This window comes from Staurois parvus, unplaced genomic scaffold, assembly GCF_062004578.1.
Source record: "Staurois parvus isolate SC_StPar_1 unplaced genomic scaffold, SC_StPar_1.0 ptg000142l, whole genome shotgun sequence".
NCBI lineage: Eukaryota > Metazoa > Chordata > Amphibia > Anura > Ranidae > Staurois > Staurois parvus.
Genome location: NW_028317938.1, coordinates 80,095 through 100,402, shown reverse-complemented (window position 1 = coordinate 100,402; position 20,308 = coordinate 80,095). Strand labels below are relative to the sequence as shown.

The 20,308-nt window shown below is 40.9% G+C and overlaps 1 protein-coding gene across 1 annotated transcript in view; it reads left to right on the top strand.

The window, feature by feature from the left end:
- Positions 1-20,308, top strand: part of LOC149465150 (protein argonaute-3) — a 135,201-nt gene that overhangs the window by 42,485 nt on the left and 72,408 nt on the right. Inside the window, exons 2-3 of the mRNA XM_089673603.1 lie at positions 14,886-15,057; positions 19,102-19,222. Coding sequence (XP_089529729.1) covers positions 14,886-15,057; positions 19,102-19,222 — 293 coding nt within the window. The remainder of the gene's footprint in view (positions 1-14,885; positions 15,058-19,101; positions 19,223-20,308) is intronic.

Below are 20,308 nucleotides of genomic sequence, written 5' to 3'. Positions count from 1 at the left end.
TCTCACAGGGTAGTCCCTCCCTTTCCACCAGGCTGGGTGGTAATTTATCTTTCTTTATGACTTCTACCCTCAGGGAAAGAGTCCCTCTTTCCCTACCTGTACCCATTCCCCCTGGAGTTGGGGTTTTTGTTTTCTTTACAGCATCAGTCTATCATCAGTCCTTCTCAAGCATCGCAGGGCCAATATCTGTTCTGTTGTTCATGTTTTTGAAAACCTTTCTTGACAGCTATTTAAGCCTCTGATCTCTGCTTTAGCTATAATGTCCTTCTGCTGTTGTCTGTTTGGTTGCATTGACCCTTGTTCTTCTTGTTGGCATGTTACTGAAATTTTTGGCTGTCTTGTTGTCCACCCCTTGATTTAATGCTTGGGGATGTCCCATGGTCTGCCAGTATTTTTCAACCTTTTATCAGTCAAGGCACCCTTTAAAATTCTGCACAATTTCAAGGTACCCCATTCTAAAATGTAAAAAAACTATTCTACACATCCACACACAGTACACCCAACATTAGAGGTGATTTGTTTTCTTCCAAAGCAAATATACCTTTGCACACTGGTACTGACTAGTGTTCCAATGTGTCTCTCTGTTTCTTTCCCTCACTCTACTAATGTGACCCCAGTGCTAACAGAGAGGGGCAAGGAAAGGAAAAGCAAGGATGCTGTGCATGCACCCGACATCCTCCTTATCAACTTTTGGTGTCATTGGTTGTTAGGATGCCGGCAGCTAGAAGGTCATAAAAATGCATGATGAAAACCTGTGGCATTGTGTACTAAAAGGCAGGATTGATTCACCTTCTGGCTTGTATACAATTTTTGGACAATTTTTAGGCACTTTGCCAAGGCATCCCTGAAGAAGCCTGAAGGCATTCCAGGGTACATGGGCACTCCTTGTTGAAAAAGGCTGGTCTGAGTATCAACTGGTGTCCTGTACTGTATGATTAAAGTAGAACTCCAGCTAAACCCTAATTAGTTAAAAAAAAAAAAAAAAAAAAAAAAAAAAGCCCCTCCCCCTTCCCCATTCTAACAGCAGTGGCTGCAGGGGGGAGGAGGGACTGTGGATAATGGTTGCACCACAGGAGTCTATGGATGACCTCATCACACCTGGATTTCACAGCCTTAGTTGGGTGCTCTCTTCATTCCCCTGCAGCTGCCAAAGCTAACACAGGGGATTACGTGACCAGAGTGGGCTGAAAATGGGTAAGTATATACATCTTTTGTTATAACACAAGATATAAGGTGAGCGCAGATAATATGGTAGCTGTTAGCACAAAAGGCAAGGTAACAAACCCACAGTAATCAATTCAAATGTAAGTGCAGCGCTAAAGCATAAGTGACAAATGCAATCATAGAGTGCTTATGTGAATAGAAGTGTTCATACAATAAAAACGTCTCAGATCATATAAAATCATAGAATCATATAAAACTCTGAAAATCTGAACATAAATAGTTCTTGGCAGTACAGGTCACAGAAGTGCCAAGTGATACGTGTGTGCTTTTTAGCAATATTAGTGATTATGCATAGTCTGTGGCACTACAGGTCACAGCAATGCCCGGTGATCGTGGAGCTACAGGGTGCAGCAATACCAGCTGGGATGTTCGGGAGTGCTTATGATCCAACATGGGAATCCACCACCTTATGTGGATGTGCACTCACCAGAACGCTACATGTATAATAGAGTTAATGCTGATCCTTATAGGGGGTTCTCAGGAAGCCATAAATAGGGACCAGACTTCTCCAGGGTCAGAGCTATGCAAAACCAGCAAAGGATCCTGTCACGATCGCATGGTCGCCACCAACATGCGACAATCGCACGACTGCGACTAACAGTAATACCTCACGCCCGCGGCGTCAGACCCCGGACCTTCTCACCAAACTCGTGACCGAAGAACCGGCCGATCTAAAACTGTGGAGTGGCGCGCGTAACAAGGCCACACCCAACTGCACCCTGCACAGCGATTGTCCAGCTAATGGGCTACTATCGGTGCCTGCAGCCTGAATGCGCTTGTTACTGGGTCGGGTTAATTACTCAACTAACCCTCTACTGCCACCACCGTCTTTTTTTGTCAGAGAAGAAGGAAATTCTCGTTATCAAATATACACTATAATGATTGAAAAGTCGCCTGTCCAATGTGGACCCCGAAGGCCAATTGGGCAGAGAATTAAATACAGTAGCGTCTCTTCGAAAGGCAGGAATTCGTGAATTGCAAGTAAGCGCTTAAAAACAGTTTAACACTTTCAGAAAGAGATTTATTACTAAAAGAGTCAAACAGGTGCAATAAAATATTTACAAAGAGATGTCACGTAAATATATATATTTATATATATATATATATATATATATATATATATATATATATAAAGATACAGCAAAGAGATAATAGGAAGGAAGTTAAAGGGTTAGGTTACTTGCCAGCATGCCTTGGTTTGTAGATCCAAGTGCAGAGCAGGAAGGTTCTTTGATCTCCTCGTTCGATGTTAAGCTTAGGAGATGTGTTTTTCTTCTACCAGGCTTGCTAGCCTGTCTCTTTTTTAAAAATCCCTCGGTCAGGGGGGGTGGCTCTGAATACTGGCCATTACGCTGTCTTGGGAGGGGTCAGGAGAACTCTGAATTAGAGCCAACATCAGTCATAATCCATGACATGAAACATAGGAGAAAAAAAACCTGACTGAAGGAATGTTCATTTCATTCTGACATCTTTACTGTTAGGTTCTGTGAGGTTTCAACTTCTTTCAAGTCCGGGGAGAAGCTGCCTTATCTGTTTTATGATGGGTGACAAGGTCTGGGATCAGTGCTTCCCAATGCTCTGATGAGCTGGCCTTATCATGATTTTAGGTGAGAAAGGTTACACTTTCGCAGAATGCCTGGCACCGGACTGAGGATGCCTTAATTTGGGTTGACCCCCCCCCCCCCATCTGTCAGGATATAACGTTTGCCTCTCAGGAGGAGAGGGGGTAGGGACTGTAGGACTGAGGAATACTTCCAATAAAAAGAAAACGAAAAGGGGAACTCCGCGTCCAACTCTGATGAGCAAGTTTGCTACAGATCCTTCTAGGGGGAGAAGCTCACCACAGGAGCCGAAGGTATAGCAATATAGTGTAGTATTTATTGTAAATGGTTCAAAGTAATCCACGATGATACAGCAAAGCATTAAATGCACAAAAGCATACCAAGATGGCCGCCGCTCCGAACTCTGGCCGCAACGGCGTGACTTCAGCGCGTAAGGCTCACCCTGGGTCACATAAGTCACACTACATGCAGCACACTTCCAGCACAAAGACAGATCTATGCGGCCCCACAGAAAATAGTCTAGTCCAGTGAGGCTGCATATATGTGTACAATCGATGTAAAGGGGTTAGGCCGCATGTACACGGGACACTTCTGAACAATGGAAACTGACTGCTGGAAAATGTAGGTTAAAAAACGTCTGTTTAGCCGCGTTTTGCATAGCGCGTTTATGTGTGTTTTGCGTTTAGAAGCGTTTTTTAAAGATAAGCACAGGAGAGCCTCCCAAATGCCCAGAATGCACTGAAAAGTGGTAAATTATTAACTATTTCAGACTGTTTCAGAGAAATACACAGAGTAGAAGCAGACACAGCAGTATGTGTTGAAATTAGCTTAGGTGTGAGTTGCTCATTAACATTTCTTTTGTTTCCAAGGCTGGGAAAGGTGTCTAGTGGAGTGAGTCATTAAGGCCACCTGGCAGGCGTCTTCATGAGGAATTTTGAGGTGTGAATGGTCATTAATATATCTTTTGTTTCCAAGGGTGGGAGAGGTGTGAATTGGTCATTACAATGTGTGACAAGCTTGGTAGGAACATCCTATTTTCAGTGCTTTGTCCATCTGAGTACCTTGAAAACGCTTTGCATGTGTTTTTCATGATGGAAAAAAAGGCCCTGGAGAGCATCAGGAACTGGAAGAGTTAAAAAAAAAAAAAAAATTTCAGACACAAATGATTATAAGCACGATTAGCCACGTTTAGGTCCCATGTACACGGGACACTTCTGAACGATTGCAACTGACTGCTGGAAAATGTAGGTAAAAAATGTCTGTTTAGCTGCATTTGCATAACACGTTTATGCGTGTCTATGTGCGTTTTGCGTTTAGAAGCATTTTTTAAAGATAAGCACAGGAGAACCTCCCAAATACCCATTAACTATTTCAGACTGTTTCCGAGAAATACAGAGAGTAGAAGCAGAGACAGCAGTATGTGTTGAGATAATTAGGTGTGAGTTGCTCATAAACATTTCTCTTGTTTCCAAGGGTGGGAAGGTGTCTGGAGGATTGAGTCATTAAGGTCACCTGGCAGGGGGTCTTCATGAGGAATTTGAGGTGTGAATGGGCATTAACATATCTTTTGTTTCCAAGGGTGGGAGAGGTCTGAGATGTGAATTGGTCATTACAATGTGTGACGAGCTTGGTAGAAACATCCTGTGTTCAGTGTTTTGTCCATCTGAGTACCTTGAAAATGCTTTGCATGCATTTTTCATGATGAAAAAAGACTCTGGACAGCATTGGGAACTGGAAGAGTTAAAAAAAAATTAACGCTTATAAATGCGATTTGCCGCATTTATGAGCGTTTTGCGTTTTGAAATGCAGATAAAACCAACTGCTGAAAGCAAGTTTTCTGCATTCAAAAAAATTACTGTAAACTCAAATGCCTGTAAAGGACTGTAAACAAAGATGTGTACATGGACACATAGGAAAACATTAGGGTGAGTTCAGGGGCTGCTGAAAAAAATGGTGAACATCTCCTAAACGTGAGTTTATCAGCTGCAGTGTACATGGGCCCTTACAATCATTGGGGAGAATTTTCTTAATTTGCTGTCCTGTAGCTGCAACAGGAAGTGAGAGGAAATACCCAGTATTCACCAGCTTCACCACAACTAGTGTCCCAATTTAGAAGATTTCTTCACTATTCCAGTTGTAGCAACCATTAAAAATGTGATATTTTCTTTTACTTTTGCTGACAGTGTTCACCAGGGCAAATACAAAAACATCACAAAGATCTTGATTTTCAGCATTGTGACTGAATTGTTTAAATATTGACTACTGCAACTCTCTCCTCATGGGATTACCTTTTATATAGGCTATCCCCCCTTCAGTCCATTATTAATATTGCTGCCAGGCTCATCCACCTTACCAACTGTATTTGCTACTCCTCTCTGCCAATCCTTCCACTGGCTTCCGCTCACCCAACAAATTAAATTCAAAATACTAACAACTGCTTACAAAGCCATCCACAACTCTGCCCCCAGCTACATCACTGACCTTGTCTCTATTTACTAACCTCCTGCTCTCTAGCTCCCTCGTCACCTCCTCCCATGCTCGCCTCCAGGACTTTTCTCGAGCCTCTCTTATCCTGTGGAACTCTCTACCCCAATCTGTCCGACTATCTCCTACTCTGTTTGCTTTCAGACGATCCCTGAAAACCCTCCTCTTAAGAGAAGCCTATTCTGCCCCACCTAACAATTTCTCCATCAGCTCATGCAGCACAGCTATTACATTTTTTTGTAGCACTTGACCATCCCTCCTAGATTAAGGGCCCTCTGATTCCTCCTGTATTGTAACTGTAGTCTGCCCTCATGTTCTAAAGAGCTGGGGCTTTATATATCCTGTATAATAATAAATCATTGGACTGTGTAAGATCCTTATCCTGGTATGTTAGCTCTGTGCACTGAAGCTATTTTTTTTTTTTTTTTAGTTTTTTTCCCTACAAAAGAGGTGTTGAACTCCTAAACAAGTTTTGATGAAAAGTGTAGTTTAATATCGTGGCCTCTTGGCTATGCAGGGCTTACTGCTGCATTAATGAAAGAACAGTCCTGCTCATGCAAGGCACAGTGCAAGCAGTTCATTCTAGTTCACTGACTCCCCTCTCTGTACAGAAGGCATTTGAGGCCAGGATCAGGGAAAGTTCAGTGTGCTTATGAAAGGGATAGGGAAATGAACTGTGTGTGGGGTGGGAGGAGGGGAGGAAATGGAAGCCTTTCCACTACTCTGCTTAGTGCACTTGGAAATCTCTTGCAAGTGAATGGGTTATGTGCACAAGGAAGTACCCAGCACTAAATGCATGTACAGCTACTGCTAGTTTGTCTTGCTCTAGTATCTCAAACCTGGGTAACTGTGTGAGGCATCAGAACCTGATGGAAAGCTGCATCATTTAAATGTAGTTTTTTAGCATATTTTCTTCTGTCAGCTTTGGTTTCTGTCACTAGTGGGTTTTATTATGCTCCAAAGTAATCTCTTGAAGTAGGCATAGTGACTACTTTAACACACAATGGACAGCCCTGGCCAACAGTTTTGAGAATGACACAATCATTTTCACAAAGTCTGCTGCTTTGGTGTTTTTAGATCTTTTTGTCAGATGTTACTATGGTATATTGAAGTATAAATGTCATAAGTGTTGAAGGCTTTTATTGACAATTACATAAAGTTTATGCAAAGAGCCAATATTTGCAGTGTTGACCCTTCTTTTTCAAGACCTCTGCAATTCTCCCTGGCATACTGTTAATCAACTTCTGGGACACATCTTGACTGATGGCAGCCCATTCTTGCATACCCCTTGCTTGGAGTTTGACAGAATTTGTGGGTTTTTTTTTTTTTGTTCACCCACCTCTTGAGGGTTAACCACAAGTTCTCAGTGGGATTAAGGTCTGGGCAGTTTCCTGGCCATGAACCCAAAATTTCTATGTTGTGTTCCCCAGGCCACTTGGGCAAGGCGCTCCATCATGCTGAAAAAGACATTGTTGGTCACCAATCTGTTTTTGGATGGTTGGGAGAAGTTGCTCTCGAAGGATGTTTTTGTATCATTCATAGCTGTGTGTGAGCCCACTCCCTTGGCTGAGAAGCAACCCTACACATGAATGGTCTCAGGATGCTTTACTGTTGGCATGGCACAGGTCTGATGGTAGTGCTCACCTTTTCTTCTATGGACAAGGTTTTTTCCGGATGCCTCAAACAATCGGAAAGGGGATTCATCAGAGAAAATGACTTTACCCTGTCTTCAGCAGTCCAATCCCTGTACCTTGTGCATAATATCAGTCTGTCCCTGATGTTTTTCCTGGAGAGAAGTGGCTTTGCCGCTCTTCTTGACACCAGGCCATCTACCAAAAGTCCTCGCTTCATTGTGCGTGCAGAGCACTCTCACCTGCCTTCCGCCATTCCTGAGCAAGCTCTGCACTGGTGGTACCCCGATCCCGTAGCTGAATCAAATTTTTAGGATACAGTCTTGGTGCTTCCTGGACTTTCTTGGGCGCCCTGAATCTCCTCTCCTTGAAGTTCATGATCTGATAAATGGTTTATTTAGGTTCAATCTGAGTAGCAGCAATACCTTTGCCCGTAAATCCCTTCAGGGCTGTAATGCTTGTGCTTAATAATTACAGGTTAACTGTCAGCATTTCAGATTGATTTTACAAAATGAATGAAAGACATGCTGGGAGGTTAATTGGATCCCGTCTAAGTTGGCCCTAGTATGTGTATGTATGAATGTAAGTTAGGGACCTTAGATTGTACGCCCCTTGAGGGTTAGGGACTGATGTAAATGTACAACATATATGTAAAGTGCTGCTTAAATTGATGGCGCTATATAAGTACCTGTAATTTAAAAAAAAGTTCCTCTTCATGTTCAGCTTTTTAGCAGAAGCCTGATGATTTTTCACCAATATTGACTGATATTTGGAACTGTTCATAATTCCCTCTACCTTGACTAAGGCCTCAGTTCCAGCTGAAGAAAAACAGCCCCAAAGCATGATGCTGGTACCACCATGCTTCACTGTGGGTATGATGTTCTTTTGGTGATGTGCAGTGTTGTTTTTGCATCAAAACAAACATATCTTTTGGAATTATGGCCAAAGCGGTCAACCTTGGTTTCATCAGACCATAACACATTTTCCCAAATGCTTTTGGGAGACTTAAGATGTGTTTTTTTGCAAAAATTTGCCAGTCTTGGATGTTTTTCTTTGTAAGAAAAGGCTTTCATCTTGCCACTCTACCCCATAGCCCTGACATATGAAAAATATGGGAGATTGTTGTCACATGTATCACACAGCCAGTACTTGCCAGATATTCCTGCATCTCCTTTAATGTTGATGTAGGCCTCTTGGCAGCCTCCCAGACCAGTTTTCTTCTTGTCTTTTCATCAATTTTGGAGGGACGTCCAGTTCTTGGTAATGTCACCATTGCACCATATTTTCTCCACTTGATGATGACTGTCTTCACTGTGTTCCATGGTATATCTAATGCCTTGGAAATTCTTTTGTACCCTTCTGACTGATACCTTTTAACCATGAGATCCCTCTGATGCTTTGAAAGCTCTCTCAGACTATGGTTTTTGCTGTAGGATGTGACCAAGAAAATGTCAGGAAATGCCTACTAGAACAGCTGAACTTTATTTGGGGTTAATCAGAGGCACTTTAAATGACGGCAGATGTGTACTGACTCCTATTGAATGTGATTTTCAATGTGATTGCTTAATTCTGAACACCTCTAAATCCCCAGTTATAAGAGGGTGTGCACACTTATGCAACCATGTTATTTTAGTTTTTTATGTAGATTTATATGCAGGGCGCGCGCTCTCAGCACTTTTTTTTCTTTAATTGAACGCAAATGTGCGACCGCTCGGCCATTTGTGTGCAGCCGGCTTGAAAAGGTTAAAGGTGGAAAAAGTTCTGAAATTATTTATCTTTGTCACTTTTTTTTTACATCACAGAAACCTGACATTTTAACAGGTGTGTGTAGATGTTTTATATCCACTGTACCCAAGTATAGCACAGGTGGAGGAAATACACTAGCATTTGTGTTGAACAGGCTCAGCTGCCCTTGTGCAAGAGCTCTGCTACTGCTGTAGCTGCAAGATGAGTAATTTAGGCTCCTTGAAAGCCCAATCGTGCTCCTAGGCTGTGGAAGTCACATATGTTGTATTCCCATACTCAGGAGACATAGCAGAAAGTGTATTGGGGTGTAATTAGAAATATGCCCGTGTAGTGTGAGCAATAACTTGTTAAAATGACAAGTTTGTGAGGGAAAAAGAAATTTCTGAATTTTCAAAATAATTATGAAAAAAAAATTGTAACTTAAAAAAACTTATTTCACTTACTAACCCAGTGGTGATTAAATACCACCAAAAGAAAGCTAAAAAAGTAAAAATCCCAGTATATACTCCATAGTCTGTAGATGCAATAACTTCAACACACACCAATCTATATACACTTATTGGGGTTTTTGGTTTCTTTTTTTACCAAAGACATGTAGCAGAATACATTTTGGCCTAAATTTATGAAGATATTAGATTTTTTTTTGGATGTGTTATAGCAGAAAGTTAAAAATGTTTTTTATTCTTCAAACTTTTTGGTCTTTTTTCGTTTATATAATAAAAAAAAACCCAGTGGTGATCAAATAACACCAAAAGAAAGCTCAATGTGTATGCAAAAATGACAAATTTAATTTGGGTACAGCGTCATGACTGCACAATTACCAGTTAAAGTAGCGCATTGCTAAATGGCAAAAAATGGCCTGGTCATAAAGAGTGTAAAACCTTCGTCCCAAGACCTCCTGCTCTCTAGCTCCCTTGTCACTTCTTCCCATGCTCATTTCTAGGACTTTTTCTGAGCCTCTCCTATCTCCTACTCTGTTTGCTTTTAGATGATCCCTGAAAACCCTCCTCTTCAGAGAAGCCTATTCTGCCCCACCTAACAACTGGAGTTTTATTTTCTCCATCAGCTCATCCCCCACAGCTATTACCTTTTTGTATCAGTTGACCCTCCCTCCTAGATTGTAAGCTCTAATGAGTAAGGCCCTCTGATTTTTCCTGTATTGACTTGTATTGTAACTGTACTGTCTGCCCTCATGTTGTAAAGCGCTGCTCAAACTGATGGCTCTATATAAGTCCTGTATAATAATAATATTACCATTGGACTATCACTGGTCCTTATCTTGGTATGTTAGCTTTGTGAACTGAAGCTATTGCTATTTTGTAGTTTGTTTTTTTTTCCCCTACAAAAAGCGGTGTTGAACTCTAAATAAGTTTTGATGAAAAGTGTTGCTTAATGTGATGTCATGTGGCCTCTTGGCTATGCAGGACTTGCTGCTGCATTAATGAAAGCACAGTGCTGTTTTTTTTTTTTGTTCTTCAAAATTTTCAGCTCTTTTTCATTTATATAATAAAAGAAACCCAGTGGTGATCAAATACCACCAAAAAAAAATTATATTTGTATGAAAAAATTATATAAACTTAATTTGGGTACAGCATTGCAGGACTGTGCAATTACCAGTTAAAGTAGTGCAGTTCTAAATAGCAAAAAATGGCCTGGTCACGAAGAACCTAAAACCTTCCATAGCTCTCGTGGTTAAAGGGATGCAATGCAACCGTCAATGAGCAGGGTGAATAAATCTATGACCTCATAGTGGATGCTATCTTATTGCCATAGCAGCAAGATTAATACATTTCCCTTTAGTTTGATTACATATTGTTAACCCTATAGACACCACTCGTTTCTCTTTACATTCTGATCTTGTCATTCTTTGATAAAACAGTCACTCGCAACAACCAGAATCAGAATGATTGAGAATACGAATCAATGTTTTACTGATTTTGACTTTAGCTAGTGGAAATCTCCCCAATGGGTCAAAGACTTCTGTAAAGACCTGCAGCAGCTGGTTTTTCACTGGAGTTCGAAGGTTTTTTTTTTTTTGCAATTTGCACATTAACTGCTGGATTAAAGTGTGGTAACGGGTGAATTTTAGATGTCACTTCTTATTTTTTATGTGCTGCATTCATGTGTATCGACCTTGACCGCTTCCTGGAAGTGAAACTTGCAACATTTTAAAACATTGCTAGCATCTTATTTTGTATTCAAATTCTAGAGAGAGCGTAGAGCACATTCATGTAGTTTTGTTTGAGTGTGGGTGTTTTCAGCCAGTAATTGAAAAAGTCTGAAACATTCCTGCTGGTCTCAATTCTGAGATGATTTTATGTTTTACTGCGCAGGCTAAAGTTCTTCGAAGATGTGGGTGGAAAAAGCCCACTTGAATTAGTACTGTAGGTTGTAGGCTCAGGTCTATTCAGAGGAAATTCCAGTCTGCCTAAAATGCAACAAGACCCCCCCCCCCCCTTTCCTAGATGAGCTCATTTTTCAGTAATGTGTCTGTGTCCTTACTTAAGCTGGATATTTAAATATGTACATGAAAATCTGGGGCCCCTTGAAAGAATTTTTTTTGTGACAGGTCATTCCTGTGTGGGAGTTAAAATAGTCACCATTTGTATGCATGTGTTTGGGTGTATATGTACTGTATGTATTTATACTTACGAATAACCTTTTTTTTTTTCTTATTTCTTTCTGTCCTTATTTTATTTTTAACTTCTCGAAATGTCAATAGGGCGCAGATGGTGAATTGGGAAAACCCTTTGTCTGCCTTTTTGATATTGGGCATTCTGTCAGTAAGGATCTCAACTCCTTTAGCTTGCTGGAAGTTAAAGTGGAGCTTCATCCAAAAGGGGAAGTTCCACTTTAAGGCCTCCCCGTTAAGGATTATTACCTTTTGGAAAGTGGGGGGGATGGGGTACCTGAATTTGACAGGTACCCGCTCCCACTTTCGCTGCGATCACCTAGGTGATTGGAAGCAAAAAGTTGTTGTCCTCTTACCCCGCCCCGTAGTTTTTTGGGACACGTGACAGGTCTCAGATTGCATGCGCAGTGGGCACGTGGCTGTGACGCTTAAGCTGTCACAGCCGAGTGCCCAAACTGAAGATGCCGGCGCCAAAGGACGGCTGGTGAGGACACCTCTTGATCGAGGGAAAGGTGAGTGTCTGTTTTTTACCCCGTTCACTGCCAGGCATTGTGCTCCACTGTTGAACCCAGCTGGACAGACCATTTTTTGGATTCTTTTAAATTTACTTTTACTTTACAGCTTTCAGAGTTTGTAAAAGACCCCCCAAACCATATATTGTCTGAAAGCACATGACCAGTAGAATAAAAAGAAGGTGCTACTGATTTTTAAAATCCGTGATAGTCAAGCAAATGTTTATCAAAGCAATATTGTTGTTGAAAATACACAAAATTCCTGCTAAATAGAAGTTTAACTTGTCTTGAGTTAATAAATAACTATTTGTCCATTTTAAATTGCGCCTTTTTTTTTTTTTTTTTTTTTTGCAAAATGGTGAAAATGGAACATACACACAAATGTAAATAACCAAATCTTTCTCAAAATCTGAAGGTTTTCATTTTTCACTTACAGCTTTCAGAATTCGTAAAAGATCCTCCAAACCATATATTTTCTAAAAGCACATGACCAGTAGAATAAAAAAGTGCTCCGGGATATTTTCATTAAAAATTCACTAAAATCATTAGCAGAGAGAAACACAGCAAATTTTACAAACATCATGCTAAACTCCTACTAAATATAAAAGATTAACCTGTATTGAGTTAATAATTTAAAAAATATTTGTAAATTTTAAATTGCGCCTTTTTGTAAAATGGTGAAAATTGAACGTGTGCAAAAAATTTCTCTAAAAATCTGGAGCTTTTCATTTTTCACTTATAGCTTTCAAAGTTTGTAAAAAGACCAAACCCCCTAAGCCATATATTTTCTGAAAGCGCGTAACCAGTAGAATAAAAAGAAGGTGCTACTGATTCTTTTAGGCACCACAACAATTGCGCAAATGGTTATCAAATCGCTATTTTCACTAAAGAAACACTAAAATCCTTATTTGCACACAAAACCACAACATAACTTACAAAATTCCTACTAAGGCCTTGCTTAATGGGATGTACTAAAATGTATGTCCATGGAGGGCTCTGTCTACCTGCACGGGGATGCACAGGTGTTCTGTAACCGCTGCATCCCAATAGACATCAATGGGGATGCAGAGAACACCTGTGTATCCCTGTGCAGCTAAACATGGCCTCTCTCTATTATGCCCGTGTAAACCAGGCCTTTGGAATTTCTGCCGCCTGCCAAATACCCCCCCCCCGGACAGCATCATCACCCTGTCCACTGCCTTTAGCAACTTAAAGGGGGGGGGCTTAAGTTGCTATAGGCAGTGGACAGGGTGATGATGCTGTCATGCTACAGAAGCAAGGGATGTCTAAATGCAAACGCATGTCTAAATCTACCCTTACTATGTTTTTTTATTTCTTCTTACAACTTAATTTTTTTTTTTACTGGCTGAGGTACATTTTTATTTTTTAGTATTTTTTTTGGGGTGGGGGGCTTTGAAAAGATATCAAGGGCTAAACAGACCTCTTAAGTCTTTTTTTTTTTAAACCGAGAAAGGGACTGAAGACAGCTGCTCTTTCGAGACGCATGTGGCTGCCATTCATTCAGTGCGGTTTCCCTGCGGATGCGTTTTGGAAATGGTGCATGAACCTTTTTTCTTTTTGCATGAAATGCCAGGACTAGTATGAACTTAGCTTTACTATTTTTTTTTTTTTTCTTAGTTTATTTTTGTTAACTAAATATATATGAGTGTGTGTTTTTCACTTTTTGTGGGGGGGGGGGGGCTTTGCAGATACATCAGCAGTCTAAATAGACCACTAATGTCTCTTTTTTTTGAGACCGAGAACGGGACTGAAGACAGTCCCTTTCTCTGCAGCCTGAGCTGCACTGAAGATGAATGAGATGGTCTCATTCATAAAATGAAACATAATCTTTACTATGTTTCATTTACAAACTGATAGATAGTAAAAACAGTTTACGATCTGTCAGTGATTGATGAATACAGAAGCGATCTGTACTGATTACTGTCTGTATTCATTGATGAAAGGAAGAGGGATGGTAAAATCCCTGCCCCCTGTGCTCTCAGGAAAGGAAGGGATGCCCCCCTCCAAGCTGACAGCGATCTGTCAGCGGCTGCAGCCAGCGGGAGGGGAAGGAGAGAGAGCTGTCTAGCTGCTTCAGGGAGTGGGTGCCCGGCCATCAGATGGGTAGAGGGGACACTGAAGGGGGGTCGGAGCACCAAGGGGGTTTCTACTTTGACTAGCTGATCCTTCTGTGGCAGCCCCTGCAACACTTAAAGTTGGCGGGAGAGGCAGATGAGGAAAGCCGACAGCTGCAGGACGACCACAGAAGGACTGTGGTTTGTGTGGGGGAATCGTTGCTGAAGGGGGGAGTAAGCAGGTTAAGGCAATGTAAGGGAAAGTTAGAGGGGGATTGGGGGGCTATTAGCACAGGCGGAGGGACAGGAGACACCGGGCAGAGAAGTGGTGGTGGTGGCGGGTGACACATTTTAGGTTAATAGCTTTGATCAGTGGCTTAGCCGCTAATCAGAGCTATCATTTTGTTCAGCAGAGTCTGCTGAACATTTCTGTTAAAGCACTACTGTAGGGCCGTACGGACCTGGCAGTGAAAGGGTTAAAAGTCAGCAGCTACCATTTTTGTAGCTGCTGACTTTTATTTATTTATTTTAACTGGAGCTCCGCTTTATGGCCCACCTTCCTCCTTTCTCACTAATATGACAATGTTCCTAAAGAGTTTGATTTAGATACACTTTATTATATTTGTAGAATGTCAAAAACCTATAGTGCAGGGGTGTCCAAACTATGGCCCTCCAGGTGTTGAGGAACTGCAAGTCCCATGAGGCCTTGCAAGACTCAACATCCACAGGCAGAGGCATGATAGGACTTGTAGTACTTCAACAGCTGGAGGGCCATAGTTTGGACACCCCTGCTACACTGTATAGTGCATTTGATGTTCTGAATTCCTTGGGATGAACTTAACAAACCTAATGATTACAGAGCACCTAACATGATTGTTACATTAATATACTTTTGCTGAACCTGTTCTCAACATTATCAATCTACTTTTCTGTTTTCAAAATGTTAGAAAAATCAGCTAATTGCTTGCTTGCATATTTAAATTTGTGGGTTGTGGTTAACACTTTGCTTGCTGTTGTAGGACCCGTGGGGGCACAGCCCTTTTTTATGGTGCCCAGACGGCCTGGCTATGGCACCATGGGAAAGCCCATCAAGCTGCTGGCCAATTGCTTTCAAGTGGAAATCCCAAAGATTGACGTTTACCTCTATGAGGTGGACATTAAACCAGACAAATGTCCTCGCAGAGTTAACAGGTAAGAGCTTATTTTTTTTTTTTTTTTAATCTTCGAGAGATGTTTGGCTGCATGTGTTACATAGGAACTTAAAGATAAGAGATTTAATTGATGAGAATAATTTCTGCCCCCAGCATGATAAAACAAGTGTGAGGGTTGTGTTGCTAAGGACTGGGCTGATGTGTCAATTCAGTTAAAGGTTCAGGTGCTAAAAACACTACAGTAGATAGTAGTGTTTGTCATCATGTGTGCCAATGCTCCTAGTTTAGGTAACAAACTTTTGTGAGCTGACAGCTCTTAAAAGTGTCTAAGGACAACTTGAACTTTGGTGCAATTACAGAGACATGGTTCAAGGATACAAATGACTGGAAAATAACTATACCATGGTACACTCCATTCATGTGTTTGGAATGGCGCAGTCAAAGTCCAGACCTAAATACAATTGAGAATGTGTGGCAAGACTTGAAAATTGCTGTTGACAGACTCTCTCCATCCAATCTGGCAGAGCTTGAGCTATTTTGAAGAATGGGCAAAAATGTTACTCTAGATGTGTAAAACTGGTAGAGACATACCCAAATAGACTTGCAGCTGTAATTGCAGCGAAAGGTGGTTCTATACAGTATTGACTCGGGGGGGCTGAATAGAAATGCACGCCACACTTTTCACATATTTATTTGTAAAACATTTTGAAAAACGTTTATCATTTTTGTTCCACTTCATAATTATGTGCCACTTTGTGTTGGTTTATCAAATAAAATCCCAATCAGATACATTTACATTTTTGGTTGTAACATGGCAAAATGTGGAACATTTCAAGGGGTATGAATACTTTTTTTCAAGGTACTGTATATCCTGCAGTCACATTTAAAGTCTAAGGCTCCATTCACATAGCGACGTTTCAACAAAATACAAATAGCGGGACATGCGACTCCCCAAAAAAGGTTCCGGAACCGCTTCTGGGCAGTGCGTGTCCTGTGATTTTGTTTGCACGGTTGCAGCACATTTGTTGCGTCGAAAAATGTGCCATGATTGTGCTAAAAACGCCTCACGTTTTCAGGTGCCATTGAAATGAATGGCACCTTAGCACGCGAATGCATGTTTTCACAGTGCGTTTTTAAATCGCAGACAGAATTGAGGTGGTTCTGCTCTCTATTTGAAACTCCTCATTGTGAATTGAGAGTAAAATAGAGATGCTGGGTGCAATAACTAAAAGAAAAGTCATATACACACAATCAACATGTAATCATGCAGGTACCTTTCAATCCGCATTTAAACCATTACATATTCTACGCATGTGAAAGACCATCTACCAAATGAACACCTGCCCTGGCACATCATAGCATTCACCTGGCCCCCCAAGAAATAACAGAATCCAACTGCAATATTCTTGCACTGTCAAAACCTCCACTTTTATTATCACACAACACACAGGAGGATATATCTTATAGTCATCACAATCTGCATAATAACACACACCAGTAAGAGTGAGCATTACAGCATGAATTAGACACTTCATTTGACAGCGTCACAGCATAGAATTACAAATACATTACCAACGCTATACTAGAAGCTGGGAGGAACAAATCCCATTGGAACCAAACTGCCCAGGGGGTCACGGAGAAGCCGTAGGTGTGACCAGTCAATGAGCCCATATAGCCTTGGCAAAAATCCCAGCATCAGAGCGTCCTCTGGCCACTAAGGGGAGGCTTCTACTGGTCTTACCCGGACCTCCGCCTTAGAAACCAATTTTCTGAAAGCTGTCCAATAGTGGGCGGTGCCACACCTACCACAGGAGGAGCTAGCAGAAGGGTTCCACGAGGATACCAGACTCACGTACAATCGCCATATTCGTGATCTGAAAAGTCACACTTTTGCTTCTTATTTACCCCAAAACCTCTTCTCATCTCCCCCAGACTTAAGGATTTCTAACTTTGACATCTTTAAATGGGTTTTTATCTCCTAATGTCACAAGTTTTTATCTTGCTCTCAGCAGAATATCTTTTGACTTTGTTCCTTTGACCTAGAGAAATGACACATCAGTCACCTCTCATGCCCCTGGCATTTGGGCAACAATGCTTTATTGTAAAAATTACCCAAGAAACAAAGGGTCCAAGGCCAACACATTTCATAGGCATTACACCTAGCTAATTCAAAACGTTTTTTAGTTTTGGATAGAGTGCAGAGGAATTAGTCAGTTGCGATCTGTCTGTGCCCCTGTTAAGGAGATTCAGCCTCTCTATTTGTCCTGTTTATCATTGAGCGTAAAACAAAATCCCCTATTTTGGGTTGCCCCTGCAAAGTAATAGAGGGGAAAAGTTCAAATGGGGATACTAGGGTGTCCATTTATGACACAGAGAATAGCTGCGATTCAGAGGATCGCAGCTATTCTCTGGTCATTCACAGTTTGACACTCAGGAGAACATGTTCAGCCCTTCACTGGAGATCTGTGTTCTCCCTCCAGATTCTCCAGCCCAGAGCTGGAGAATCGGAGGGACCGCAAATTAAGCAGCGATAATTTACATCTGCTTAGTAAACGGATCTTTTTACTGTAATCTCGGGAGATTATAGTAAAATCAGCCATTCTCCAGTGTTTGGAGACCGTTCTCCCTTCGTTCGGAGAACTGCTTCATAAAAGGCATTCACAGGAGAACTGTGTTCTCCGAGAATGCCGGAGAACTGAGCAGCGATCTATTACTGCTGGTTCATAAATGGACACCTAGTTCTGGTGACCTGGGTCCCTAAGGAATGCCCTTAATTTGCAGGGATTTTCTCTCACTACCTGTTTGGTTGTAGGACAGGAAGTGAAGTGAAATCTCCGCAATGGGACACAGGTGGCAAAAATAAATCTGACAGTGGCCATAAACGTCCCTTGCTCTATCCAAAATGGGAAAAAAAAAGCTTTGCCTATAATTCCACTTTAACCATTTGCCTACCGCTCCATAGCAGATATACTGCTACAGGGTGGCTGTGCTGGGCAAAATCACATGTATTAACGTGATTCTGCACCTCCTGGTTGTGGTCGCACGCATGTCATACTGATTTGTCACAGAAGAAGCTGATCAGTGGGTGCCAGTCAATGGATGAGCTCTAGTACCCGCTAATCACCTAGCAGACTGACAGAACACAGCTCTGCCTATGTAAACAAGGCAGAGCTGTGTCCTGTCAGTGGCAATATGCTGGATTTTCTAATGTGCTGGGAATCAAATCCCAGCACATTACGTAGTGAAAGCAACACACACAGTACCCATTACACTTAGCTAGGTACACAATTAACCGTTTGATAACCCTAGATGTTTAACCCCTTCCAAGCCAGTGTCATTAGTACAGTGTCAGTGCATATTTTTAACACTGATCACTATATTCGTGTCAATGGTTCCCACAATTTGTCAGTGTCAGATTGTCTGCTGCAATATCGCAGTCCTGCTAGAAGTCGCCAATCTCTGCCATTACTGGTATAAGAAAATGCCATTACTGGTATAAAAAAAAAGAAGTAAAAATTCCAGTATATATACCATAGTTTATATAGACACTAACTTTTTTTTTTTTTTTTTTTTTTTACATTTTTGGTCTTTTTTTTTTTTTGTTTTCTAGAACACAAAAATAAAAAACCCAGAAATGATCCAATACCACAAAAATGACATAAATCTAATTTTATGTACAGCATTGCATGACTGCGCAATCGTTAGTTAAAATAACGCAGTGCCATATCACAAAGGATGCCATGTTTATAAAAGGGGATAAATCTTCTGGACCTCAAGTGGGTGTGTGTGAGAAATGTAAACAGAATTTTTGCTAACCCCTTGGTTGGTTGATTGTCATTAACACAGCTTCATTTTATTTACTATGCTTACTGAATAGTTGCTTTGCTTAGTGTTTCAGAGTTAGATTATTTTGATTAGTTGAATGTCATATATGTTTACTAAATAGTTTTATTTAACTTCATAATAATTACGACCGGAGGATTTAAAAAGCTGTTTGGAGAAAATTATTTCAGTAGATCTGTGTGCATTATATATAGGTGAAACTTTTTTTTTTTTTTTTTTAATAATTTTACCTTTTCTTTAGGGAAGTTGTTGATTCGATGGTCCAGCATTTCAAAGTCACCATATTTGGTGACCGTCGACCGGTTTATGATGGAAAAAGAAGCTTGTATACTGCCAATCCACTGCCTGTAGCATCTACTGGGGTAAGTGCTAAAAAGGTATATTTTGCGACCCAAATTAAATTTACGTCCTTTTTTTCCCACAAATTGAGCTTTCCTTCGGTGGTATTTGATCGCCTGTGCGTTTTTTATTTTTTGCGCTATTAAAAAAAAAAAAGGCTGACAATTTTGAGGAAAAAAAACAATATTTAGGACTTTTTGCTATAAAACATGTCCAGTAAAAAAATGTAAAAATATAATTTAGTCATAAATTTTAGCCAAAATGTATTCTGTGACATGTCTTTGCTAAAAAAAAATCCCAATACGTGTAAATTAATTGGTTTACGTGAAAGTTATAGCTAGAGATGAGCGAATTATTCAAAAATTCGATTCGGCTGATTCGCCGAATTTGAGGAAGAAATTCGATTCGATGCGAATTTATTCGCTACGAATTTAACTTATAAAAAGGGTTTCTAGGCTTCAGAGAGCCTTTAAATTAGTGCAGAACACTGTACCTTTAATTTAAATGCCCTTGGAGATGAGGAAGGAGAAGGAGAAGGATGAGAAGAAGGAGAAGGAGAAGGAGAAGGATGAGAAGAAGGAGAAGGAGAAGGATGAGAAGAAGGAGAAGGATGAGAAGAAGGAGAAGGATGAGAAGAAGGAGAAGGATGAGAAGAAGGAGAAGGATGAGAAGAAGGAGAAGGATGAGAAGAAGGAGAAGGATGAGAAGAAGGAGAAGGATGAGAAGAAGGAGAATTCCAAGCCGGCAAAAAGTGTATCTGCAGAGCTCCGCTATTTCTTAGCGGAGCTCTGCAGATACTTAGCGGAGCTCTGCAGATACACTTAGCGGAGCTCTGCAGATACTTAGCGGAGCTCTGCAGATACTTAGCGGAGCTCTGCAGATACTTAGCGGAGCTCTGCAGATACTTAGCGGAGCTCTGCAGATACACTTAGCGGAGCTCTGCAGATACACTTTTTTCCGGCTTGGAATTCTTCTTATTTTCATCCTACTTCTTCTTCTTCTTCTTCTTCATCCTTATCCTCAGAAGAAGAAGAAGAGGATGAGGATGAAGAGGAAGAAGAAGAAGAAGTAGGATGAAAATAAGAAGAATTCCAAGCCGGAAAAAAGTG